At 41.9% G+C, this 11,628-nt stretch overlaps 1 protein-coding gene across 5 annotated transcripts; it reads right to left on the reverse strand.

The window, feature by feature from the left end:
- Positions 1-2,015: 2,015 nt before the first annotated feature.
- On the reverse strand, positions 2,016-8,735 carry PK2-R1 (Pyrokinin 2 receptor 1). Of its 5 annotated transcripts, none has more exons than XM_070281437.1 (7): positions 8,471-8,732; positions 6,381-7,087; positions 6,153-6,318; positions 4,737-4,869; positions 4,422-4,620; positions 3,246-3,466; positions 2,017-3,024 (listed from the first exon to the last, which is right to left on the reverse strand). In XM_070281437.1, exons 2-7 carry the CDS (start codon positions 6,844-6,846, stop codon positions 2,263-2,265), a joined length of 1,947 nt encoding a protein of 648 aa, XP_070137538.1. In that variant the 5' UTR covers positions 6,847-7,087; positions 8,471-8,732; the 3' UTR covers positions 2,017-2,262. The 5 variants fall into 5 exon arrangements, with proteins under 5 accessions (XP_070137539.1, XP_017104170.2, XP_070137538.1 ...); XM_017248679.3 differs by having other exon boundaries at positions 2,018-3,024; positions 3,246-3,469; positions 8,471-8,730; XM_017248680.3 differs by lacking the exon at positions 2,017-3,024 and having other exon boundaries at positions 3,252-3,469; positions 4,418-4,620; positions 8,471-8,735.
- Positions 8,736-11,628: the final 2,893 nt, after the last annotated feature.

Below are 11,628 nucleotides of genomic sequence, written 5' to 3' on the forward strand. Positions count from 1 at the left end.
TCGCCCATGAAGTGAGTCCTTTGGACCGTGTTTACACAACTTTAATTGAAGGCCCGCACAAGGATACTTGAATTGTTGAACTGCTCGACCACATTTTTTGAATAAATTTTTAATTGAACGTCAACTCAAGTGATTTTGCACACACTAATTTGTTTATATATTTTTTTTTTGCAATTTAGAGTGGTATTTTAGTTCTAGAGTAGATTTTACCTAGTTACACTGAACATTTTCTGTCCTTTTTTTATTTCATTAAAAAAGTCTTAAGTTTCAAATGATATTTCAGACTACATATATAAAAAGGACTAAAGTAAAGCTGGTTGGTACTGAAATACATACATTCTTAGGGAATATAGTAAACCATTTTCTACCAGTGCAAGTGTTTGATCCTTGGCTGAACCTGGGGATGGCTTCAAAGAGAGTGGGCTGAACTTTTGTCCTGCTTTTTGATGGCTCGTTAGGTGCAGACAAGGACTCTCAGGGACTGACCAGGCAGCATGCGTGGGGCTAGTACTATGGCTTTAAAATCTGGACATGGATATGGATGCCAAAAGGACTCTTACATTCCGAAAGTTCGAGCTTGCCGTTCAGCCTCATGGTCTGGACAAAAACAGAAAATGAATCGACTACTTTGAAAGTGAAAGTTTTTCGCTCATAAACTGGAAGAGTAATCTAAAATGTCTGCGCGTAATGACGAGGACAATATGCGAGTCCTTCTCCGGAGAACTTGTCATGTATTTAAGTTCAAGCCAAGGAAGAGAAAAAAATCAAGAGAACTCTTCGTCTTCGTCAGTGAGCTTTGTGTGCGAGCTGTTGGCCGTTAAACTGGTTGTCTAGACCGTAAGTAAATTTATGGCTCTGATTAATATCTTTATTGTGTCAGATTATGATTGACTAGGCGGCAGGCCACACGATTTATTGATGGAGATGCCGCTCTCTTCCAGCATCTTTGGCCAAAGCTCCTCGCACAAAAGGCTCTCCCGCCCCGATGATGAATGAGAAGGCGGTCCTTTGTGCCTCCGGCCAACAGGGCGTATGGAATTACATGACCCTGGGCTAAGCACTGTTCAATGGGTAAATATGCATTTGATATATGAGCTGGGGAAAGGTTCAGTAACGAACTTTCATACGGCAACTTTAACCTTATTAGTCAGGTGAAGTGGCAGCAGTTTGTGTGTGAATTTTTCAAGACTCCACTCATGAGTTTCACATGAATTTGTTTTGCCTGCTTTCAAATTGCCATTAATAATTCTGTTAGGCCACAAAGTGAGACAGGCCAGGCAGCCATAACTCCTCAACTCTGTCCCAGTTTTGGGTTGATTTATTTTGTGTTTCTAATCCGGACCTGAGTTCACTCCACGTGCCAATTCGCCGCAGGATAAGCCCCATCTAGCAACTCTTTGGTCATTCGTTTCAATCCGGACTTTCCATCTCGGAAAGCCTCCTTGACTAATGGAACTCCGGCAGCTGGCCGGGTGTAAGCTGAAATGACTTTGTCGGCAGGTGCAAATGCAGTGCTGAGAGTAGACTTGCACTTTAAGAATTATAGGGCGAATGCTTTTAAGTTCTTACGATTGGAAAAAAAAAAAAAATAAAGAAGATGCGAAATGAATATTTAAATTTTTGTGCTTGAAAATCAATAGATACAAGGAAGGAAATTATACTGAACATTAGATTCTACTTTTCATTTCTGCAGTGTAGCAGTAGAGCGTGCCAATCGGAAAGTACAATGTCGCAGGAAATCCTTTGTCTGATAGAGCCGAGAGCAAGGGAAACCTGCTCCCAGTTTTTTCCTCCATATCCTTTCCGTTTTTTCCACCTTACGTTCGATCCTTGGAATGCAGATGCGAATATGCTACTGGCATGCATTGTGTACTCCAAATAACAGAAAACTAAGAGGATTTTACTGTAAAGTTGGCAACACTTTTTATTTATTCACATTATTTACTGGTAGCTCAACACTTAACACTTAATTTATGAGTGCGATGTTTTTGCCTGGCAAAGAAAAAAAGGAGCCAAATGGAGGCGTGGCTTTTTGTCACGACACTTTGTTGCCTCATTAGCCCGGCTTTATGCTTCGCATAAATCGTCTGGGCTGGCCATTCGTTCTATTTTTTTATGGCCTATTGTCCAGTCGAAATTTGCATGCAAATCGCCTCGGCAAAAGTTTCAAAGTTTCTCCGGATTATTTACAGATCAGAAAGTTTATTGCGCTAACTAAACGGGACCTAACTATGCATAACTCTAGATATTGGCCAGTGGCCATCACTGGGATTTGGGCGACCCGAAGCCCAGTCCATCACTGGCTGGATCCTCCGGCTTCTGCCTTCGCTTTCGCCATGGAAACTTGCGGGAGCTGCGACTCACACCAGTTCCTCCGGAGCCGGACAAGGTCTCCGGGTCCGGCAGACTGTGACTGCTGGCTTCGTCCCTGCGGCTAATCACACGGGACAATTTGAGGCGGGTTGCCGGTTGACTGAGTTCGGGCGATTCCACGTTCTGCGGGGGAGTGACCAATAGAGCCCCACTCTTGGTGGCCAAAAGAGCTCTCTTGGCGCGTCCAGCGGAGTAATGTCTGTCCACTGCTTCGGATTCTAATAGCGAGTTGGCGTCCCCCAGGGACGAGAGCTGCGATACCTGGGCTTGGAGCATCCGGTGGGGCACTGCGCTTCCCGGAACTGGACCGTAGAAATCCTGTTTCCGGTTCCGCCGACCACCGCCCACGCCCCCGATGCCGCCCACTCCATTTCCCGGCTGACCCAAGCTGTTGCTGTTTATCGTGGTGGTGGTGGTGGTGGTGCGAATGCTGTCCTGCATCGACAGTTGATGGCTAGCGTCCCGGCAACGGAACTGCACCACTCGATAGGAACCATAGGGCTCGAGGGCATTGTTGTTAACACTACAGCTGGCCGGTTGTAGACGCATTGAACCGTTCTGACGGAGCAGGGCGCTGTAGTTGTGCTGGTGGTGCTGGCTCTGCTGGTGATGGTGGTTTCTGGCCAAACCAAATTGACGCGTCAAAGTGATCTGTGGGGAGAAATCAAGAAAAACGAAAAGATTGTTATTTCGTTTAGAGGAAGGAATAAAAAAAGATAGAAATAAAAAAACTGAAAACTATTTTCAATCCATCACTAGACTCCATTTTAACTGCATTTTAAATAATTCATTTATTTAACGAAAGTTTTCAGGTTGATTTAAGCACCTGATAGTTTTTATAGCATAATTAAAAAGTTATATCCCTGGCTTACCTTGAAAGCCTCGCGAAACTTGTGGCTCATGATGTTGTAGAGCAGCGGATTGATGCAGGTGGAGAGAAAGTAGAGCACGCCGGATGTGTAATCAAGTATCCGGAAGTAATCGTTGAAGGCGTCCCGGCTGATGCCTATATTAATCAGAGAAAGCCCGTACACGGCCATCAGGCGCTGGGCATGAAAAGGAGCCCAGCACAGGAAAAAGGCGACGGCTACAGCTACTGCAAATACGGGTAAGGATAAAGAGCCTATTAAATACTTGTGTCCAGAGCGGAAAAGTTCGTAAAAAATAAAGGAATGAAGGCAGCCACTATCTCTCCTATGTATGTATATTAACTTTTATATATCCCAGGTAATCCAATCGTTTGGCCACAAGTGTTTTTTGGAAGTGAGGCTACAAGGGAAAAATACTGCCCCTACCTGAGCGGGGCTTTAAGATGGTCTCTTTAATGGTCGTGTATATTTTATATTTTTATTTTGTGAAAAAAATTTTATTTAATGAATTTCGTACTTCTATAAGTTTAAGTTGAAACTTGAAAGACAAAGGTTTTTATAAAAGGATGAGACAATTTTCAAGCGAAACCTTAGTTTAAATTAATTGTAATAACTTGACCTTTTGAAGAGCTTATTTCGGAGAATGTCCTGTAGAATATAGCCAAAAGAAATAATCCCAACTGAACTTTAAAGAAACAAGTTTCCAGGACTTGCTTGTATTTCAATTGCCTCCTGTTTGTGTTTTCAATTACGCCATTTTCAAGGTAAATGGCAGAGTTTCTGCTAAGACTAATTCTTGTTTCATCCAGGCGCCAGGTGGCTTCACCTCTGACACATTTTCTAGATGGCCATTTAAAAGCCCTCCAGATACACTGATGCTTGCGTAAATTAACGACACCGCAGAAAAAACACACCCGGGAGCACATTCAGCCCACATGACGTAAGGAGAAGTGAAAGTGCTCCGGGAAATCAAGGGGCGGGTGGCGTTGGGTGGGCGATGACGAATCTCCTGTTTGATGTCGCCAACGCAAATATGTTGACAGTAATTTTCAATTTAAGACTTTCGGCGAAAAAGTTTTGATACACGCCGGAGGGAGGTGTGGGGCGAAGCGGAGCAGGGGCGGGGCAGTACTGCTGTCTTTAATCAATCAAGCCGCCAACACAACTCAACTCACCTACCCAACATTCTGATGACTCGGCCCTGGGCATTCAGTCCCCGGTTGGCGTCGTAGGCTCTCCTCGGTAACGACTGCAGCAGACGGCTCCTTTTCAGCTTCACACCGATCAGGACATATAGTACGCAAATTGCCGTCATGGGTCCGCCAAAGAATATAAATCCCGAGACGGCAAACACATGGGCATAAAAGTCGTTCTCCATCTGGGGGATACAAAGGATATAAAGTGTGCGGCGTTGCGTCAGTTGGTTTTTGAGTTTTGTTGCTTTTCCTTTTCTAAAAATGTATTTTTTTTTTTGTCTTTTCTTTTAACACCTACCGTGCAGGAGTATCCGCCATTCTGGTAGACCACCGAAAATTGCATGGCTTGGGGCAGAGCCAGAAGGAAGGCTGCCAGCCAAATGGCAAATATAAATTTAATGGCGCGCGACAATTTTGACATGGTGTGCTGCCTATAAATGACGTAAAGATTAGGGTATATTAAATGATAAATATTGCAGTAAATTTAATGTAAATGTTGATGTTGAGTGGGGGTGGCAGTGTTCAATCGTGGGAGGAAAAGTGTAACATTTTGACAATTTATATTTCAATAAACCCACATGCAATCTTCTCTCTTTGAAAGTGAAAAGGCATGTAAAAGGCTTTTAATATAAGTGTTTATATTATATGCATGAGCTTAAAAGCAAACTCAAACATTGGCACTTCTGGGCGAAAATATTTGCTATTCATAGTCATATGTTTTAATCACACATCCGACTAAGTTTAACATAAATAATTGCAGCGACGTGTTGGTAAAATGGATTTTATAAAGTTTTGAACATTATAACAAAAAAAAAAAAAAAACGGAAGTGAAAATAATATGCTACAATTTTGCATTAATGCCGCAGAAAAACTTTTGGGTTTCGCAAAAGCCATGTAGAATAGCCAAAAAGTTTGCATTTATACCAACAATTATGCTCGAACCCAACCCCAAAGAAATTATCTAAATAACTTTCTGCTTAACTTTAAAATTGGGTTAGGAATGTCTTCTTGAAGTCCTTCAGCTCTTCCATGTCTGGTTTCGTTTGAGGATTCTCCCAAAATAAACTCATTTGTTTATTTTGTGGAAATAGAAGAAACAACAAAATCTAGCTTGTTTTTTAAATAAATGTTACTTTTTTGGTTTTCCACGAATTTAAACCGAAATGAAGCGTAACATGAGTTTGGTTGAAACGCAATAGCCCACAGCTTAAAATGCAAATCAAATGTTATTTTTTAAGGAAGCATTTATATTTATAGAATTTCAAAGAAGAAAATAAAATGCTGTAGGAATGCAGGATATTCCATAAACGACATTTTGCCTACAGCAAAGATTAATTATATTTAGGGAAAGCAACTGTTGACTATTAATTAGGACCATGAAATCAGGAAAATCGATTCGGCCGCACTATCCAAGCTTCATGAAATATTTTAGTTGCCATGTTGGCTTTTGTTATTATTCCCCCAGCCTGTCTGTTAAATTATGAATAATTATGCCTACCATATGTACTATATCTATTTACTATCGTTTGTGACAGTCCTTTGTCAGGTTTTTGTTTTATCTTTTTGTGGTAGGCTTAATTTAAACATACGCCACTTTGTTAATTAACTTTGCTGGCCAACAACTACAAATAATGATAATAACACAATAAATATGACTAAATAAACGGATTTGATTAGGTAATTATTATTATACGTTTTTTTTTTTCACACTCACCTGAAAGGATGGCATATGGCGATGTACCTCTCCACTGTGAAGGCGGTGATTGTGAGAACCGTGGCATTGGCAGCCATTTCCGAGAGCACACTTCCCATGATGCACATCGCATCGGTAAAGGGATACATGTCGGGAAACCAAAGGTTGTACAGCTCCTGTGGAATGCCTGTGAGATATTTGAGTCACATTACTCATACGACACGTTGACCCAACAAGGTGGAAGCTCACCGGAAAGCAACAGTATCAGATCGGAAACCGCCAGGTTAAACAGATAGAAGTTGGTTGCCGTGTGCATAAAGTTGTTTCGCGAGATAACAATGCAGGTGATCAGGTTCCCCAGAACGCCAGCCACAAAAATGAGGGCGTAGCAAATGGTGAAGGCGGTGCGCAGGGTCAGGGACTCATCCCCCGGAGAATCCGATGCCATTGTGCTGGCATTTGTCCCGTTGCCGGAGCCCAAAAGATTTGAGAGATTCTCGGTCGTTATGTTCAGCAGATGGGCAACATGTGTTAGGAATTTGTCATTCTTCAGGAGCAACAGCTCGGGGCTCGCGCTAGGATTCGCCGGTAGTGCTATGTTGGCAATGGGATTGGTACTCTGATTGGGACTGGGCGACACATGAGCCATGAATGATTGATTGAGGCCATCATCGTTGCTGTCGTTGGCGATGGTGATGGCGACGCCCTGCAACATGCTAGCTGTCGGCTGCTGTTGTCGATTAATTGCGGACTCGATCCGAAACTCGAGACCCTCGCCAAACCAAACCAAACACAGAACCCCCTCTAACCAAAACAAAAGCGAGAAAAAAACCAAATCAGACGCCTACTCCTATCAATGCGTTATTAATACTGTCTGGCGTATCCTTTGCGGCTGCGATGGTGGCACATGGCCGATAAGCAGCCTTCGACGACAGGCCCAAAAATTGCGCACTCGCCTGTGAAGCAAACAACATTAAAAGTCATTAGACTCAAGGATAAATTTAAATTGAAACCCCAGCCATTCTGACATAATGGCGTCAGGTGGCCAGGAATCAACCAAAGAAAATGCGTTTTATTTCCGAACATAAAAGAGACACTCGACTACTGCCACTCGACAAGTGCCACTTGTCTCTATTATTAGTAAACATCTTAAGCTGCATCGAAAACAATAAATAAACAAGAGATAATCAATCAAATACTTGGAAATTACTTGAATGTTGTACATTTATGTTTTATTCAATACAAGAAAACTTAAGAATTCGATAAACATAATCTAATGGTTTATCTAGCAATTTTTATTTTCAGGATTAAAAATATTTTTAGGTCAAAATTAACATCTTCTAAAGATATTTCAAGGACTAAATTTTTCTCTCCGTGGAACACTTGTCACTTGGCTCTATTAATAGTAAACATCTGGAGTTGTGGCAATACAGATTGCTGGCAATCAATACAAATATAGTTGGGACTGGAAAAGTTTTTCTATTTTCTCTCGGACTTAGTCCTGATGAGTGAAACGATGCCTGATTGCATGAGTGGGAAAGTTTATTCTAGTATTGAGCAAGAAACCTTCTACTTTCTGTAAGCAAGATATCCCTTAAGGAATCTCCTGCAAATTCACTTTCCAAACTTTAAAGAGGTCTGCGACTTACGGCTAATATTTCACGCATTATGTGGCCAACACGTTTACCATTAATGGCGAGGGCTTAGCTCTGGGGTTAGAAAAGTCAAAGTTGAAGTTAGGAAACAGCGTCTCACGCTTGCTGCCAAGTTGGATTATTGGCTTGAAGCCAGATTTCTGTTTGATGTGTCTAATTAATTATGTTTCCTTCTCGTTGGAGGTTCTTCCTGTTCCGAAGGCGTTTATAAAAACACTGGAAAGTATGCTACGCATTCCGGCTAAGCACCGAGTCCGGATGTTATTGTATTGACGTAAACTAATTGGAGGAATTAATTGAATTGCCAGCTCAGGTGTGAAAGTTGATTTAGATATGATTGGACACGGGTCCAAGTGTACGTTGCCCATTGCAATTATTCCGACAAATTGGCTGAAAACCAATCGTAACACCGAGCGTAATAGGGTTAGCAATTCAATTTGGGTGAGGGTTCTTATTCGAATGAACAAGTTCCCACCGCAACCCAGTTGCAGATGGCCAGGTGCACGGGTTGACAATGCCCCTAGCTTTAACATTTTTTAATTAAACGCTGTGGTTGCGGCAGCACAAGTTAGCAATTTGGGAAATCGTTTCGGAGTTTCTCCAAATTCTCGGAATCGAAACGAGTCCTGAGTAAATTTTAATCTACACAGCTCTGACATTCACGAGTTGACTGTTGATTCTTACCAAGGTTAGATTAAATAACAATAGCAGCGTAGCTGTTTTGTTTCTTTTTTTTTTCTATCTATTGTGTCTTTGTTGAATACGTATCCGTGTCCGTATCCGTGTCACAAAGGTGTGTGTGTCACCTTTTATGCGACGCCCAAGAAGGAGTTAAGCATGGGGTCCCAGAACCCTTTTGTTATCGTTAAAACGGAATCACTCAACGGAAAATTAGTTTAGATTCTTTTTTTCGGATGCCAATCAATTGGATTTCGAAAGAACACTTTTTTAAAACCATTTATGTAGATTCTTTCCACTCTCATTTTCGATAATATAAATTTAATTTTTTTGGAGCTAATAATTTTTAAAAATTTGCATCTCAAACTGATTTTTCAAAAACTCAAGTTTTGGCCAAGGATTTCGGATCGCGCACGTCCGGATTTGAGCGAAGTCGTCGTCAGACTGAGTTGCCTTGCGGCAATCGTGGCATCGTTTGGCTGCCTGCTGTTAGCCGCCTGTTAACCAACAGCAGTTCTTGGCCAATTCGCTCTCTCTTTGTGGGCCAATGTATGTGTAATTGTGTGTGCCAAACATTTGGTCTTAATTTCATTCATAAATTCATGCACTTCACCTTGACTTTGTCTCCTGGTTTCGTCTGCCCCACTCCAAGCCGTTCTAAGTTATGTCTTACTTGGCGGATGAGTAATGTCGCAGGCAGCTGGTTATAGAGCGTGGCCGTAAATGGTAGTCAATTCAATTCAATTGGACTGGCTAATTGAAATTGCAAATGGCCTAAAAGCGCTCGCACTTACTTTTAATATTTATGGCCAATGGCCACCCCCCTTAGCGAGTTAACACAACCATAGAACAATCAGTGTAAATGAGGAATCAAAGTCGTTTTGCCATCATAAAGTAGGATAATAAATGTGTTTGTTTTGCAGGACATGAACCATAGGCAGGGAGGCGGCTCCTGTGGCATTCCCCTTTACTCGGCATTCCCAACCGCATATTAATGTCGGCCCTTGTCCGCAGATTTGTGGATTTGTTTTCATTTCCCTTCTTTCTGGCTCCTTTCCCGCCCCGAGTCACGAATTTAATTTGAAGAACTTGGTATTCTCGTCCTCGGGAGATTGGGATTCTGCGTTTTGAGTCGAATTTGACATGGTTGTCTGGTCGCGGTAAATATGCAGAGTAGCTGGAGCGTGACCACAATCCGGATTTGGCGGTTTGCTTAAGAGCCTTTGGCTATTAAGAAAGTGTCTGAGAAAAGATTTTTTTTAAAAACATTCTAACCACAGTGTAAATAAAGCTTGAAAAATTCAAAGAAATCAAAACCAAATAATAAGAAAAAAACTAATATTTATTTATTAAGCTATACATAAGAGCTTATATAATTTTTTTTTAAATAAATGGACTTATTTAATACACAATTTTATTTGTGGTGTATAAATCTGGGCATCAAATACTGATTTCCGTCCCACACACTTTGATCTATCGTAAATGCGATTAAATGCGCGTTAAATTAATGTAGCAGGCAATAATCACTGGCCACAATCTGGGTGCAAGTTGATTCCCTGGATTATTCATGAGTTTCCCCTTGAACACTGAGAGTACGCACATAATGAAACCGTCAAGGCAATCAATATCTGAGCTTCATTCATTCACTGACCTCTACTCGTTGCGTATACGCAACGTGTTCGACTAATTCCACTGTGATTGCCCGAAAGCCGGAACGACTCAATGTGCGAGTGGATGTGGATGGTACTGATTAGCATAATGCTCCCCGACTACTAATAACACACATGTGGACCACCAGCTGGGAGACAAAAGATGCCCGAGTCCTAATCGAAAAAGGTCGACCACAAATTTGTGGGCACAGCAGTTGGTCGGTCGGAGTTCTGGGGATCTTGTCTTGATTTACGACTGCAACGACACCAGATAGCTCCTGATTAGCCCTGATGCCAAACGAGGGCACTGCAAATGCGGTTTTAAGCACTTTCGAGTGCGTCATGTTATTTGAGCTGCGGCTAATTAAGTGCAATTAAACTAAATGCAAGTGTCCTTGGCCTTTGGCTGGCGTAAAAGCGAGCATTGAACCTAAATAGGACCTAGGACGAAACTGTCACTTTGCATAGTTGGCTACGAAAAACTATTTGATACTTTCCGGCCCACGCACTCGCCTCGATTCAGTTTTAACTCGCATTACTCATACAACCCGTTGGCCGTAGTTTATGGAAGGCACTCCGCCATCATGTTCGAAATTGGGCATCTTGGCGGACGACGGCATGCCAAAGAGGGCAATTGCCGGGCTTTTAACCAAATGAAGCCCAGCACAGGCACGCACACCTCTTGCCAGTGGGACTTTTTTATATTTTGGTCGTTACTGGCGGGAATTCAATTATTTGAAAGGCTTTGCAGTGCATGTGGAGCTTGGGCTTCACTAGCAATCGAAGGTTACAATTAGCCCGGGCAAAGAAATTTGTCAACGACTTTTGGAAAGCGTGCTAGAGTTCAATAAATTTGAGGTCGCCTAAAAAGAAGTAAAGTGGTTATATTTTTAAATACTCTAACTGATAAAGATTGTTTGCAAAAATACAAAAATAAAATATTGTTTTATGAACACTTTAAATCTTTATATTTTTTAAGAAACCCATTTTACATAAATCTTCTAATTGATCAAAATGTAAAGTCCAAATCTAAATGACTGCGCCAAAGTAATTTGCGATAAAAAGTCTGAAAGACTCTTAAAACAAATGTGGGCACTATCTCGTGATGGCAGACAAGTTTCATGCTTAATTTTTGGAGCTCTCTCCGAGTGAAATAACATATTTGCCGGGCTTATATGGAGGTTAGGGCAAGCGGTGAGCTTCAAACGGGTTGGTCGAACTGCAAATGACTTTCGGCATGCCCCTGCCGCGTGCAATAAAACTAAATGAATCGGAAACTTGCACAAAATTCAAGTAAACTGCTGACGAGGATGCCGACGTCGACTGATGACAGAGTCCTGGGCGACGGCAGAACTTCAAAATGCCAAACAAGAGTTCGACTCAAAAGGCGCCCCCGAATCTGATGTCATGCTCAGTGTTCATAAAGCGCAAAGCAAACGAAATTCTTTTCCTCATCCTCCAGGTTGCCCTAACATCGCCCCCTATCATTGCCGTTTCCCATTGCCCTTTTTTCTC

This window comes from Drosophila bipectinata, chromosome 3R (genome assembly GCF_030179905.1).
Source record: "Drosophila bipectinata strain 14024-0381.07 chromosome 3R, DbipHiC1v2, whole genome shotgun sequence".
Lineage (NCBI taxonomy): Eukaryota > Metazoa > Arthropoda > Insecta > Diptera > Drosophilidae > Drosophila > Drosophila bipectinata.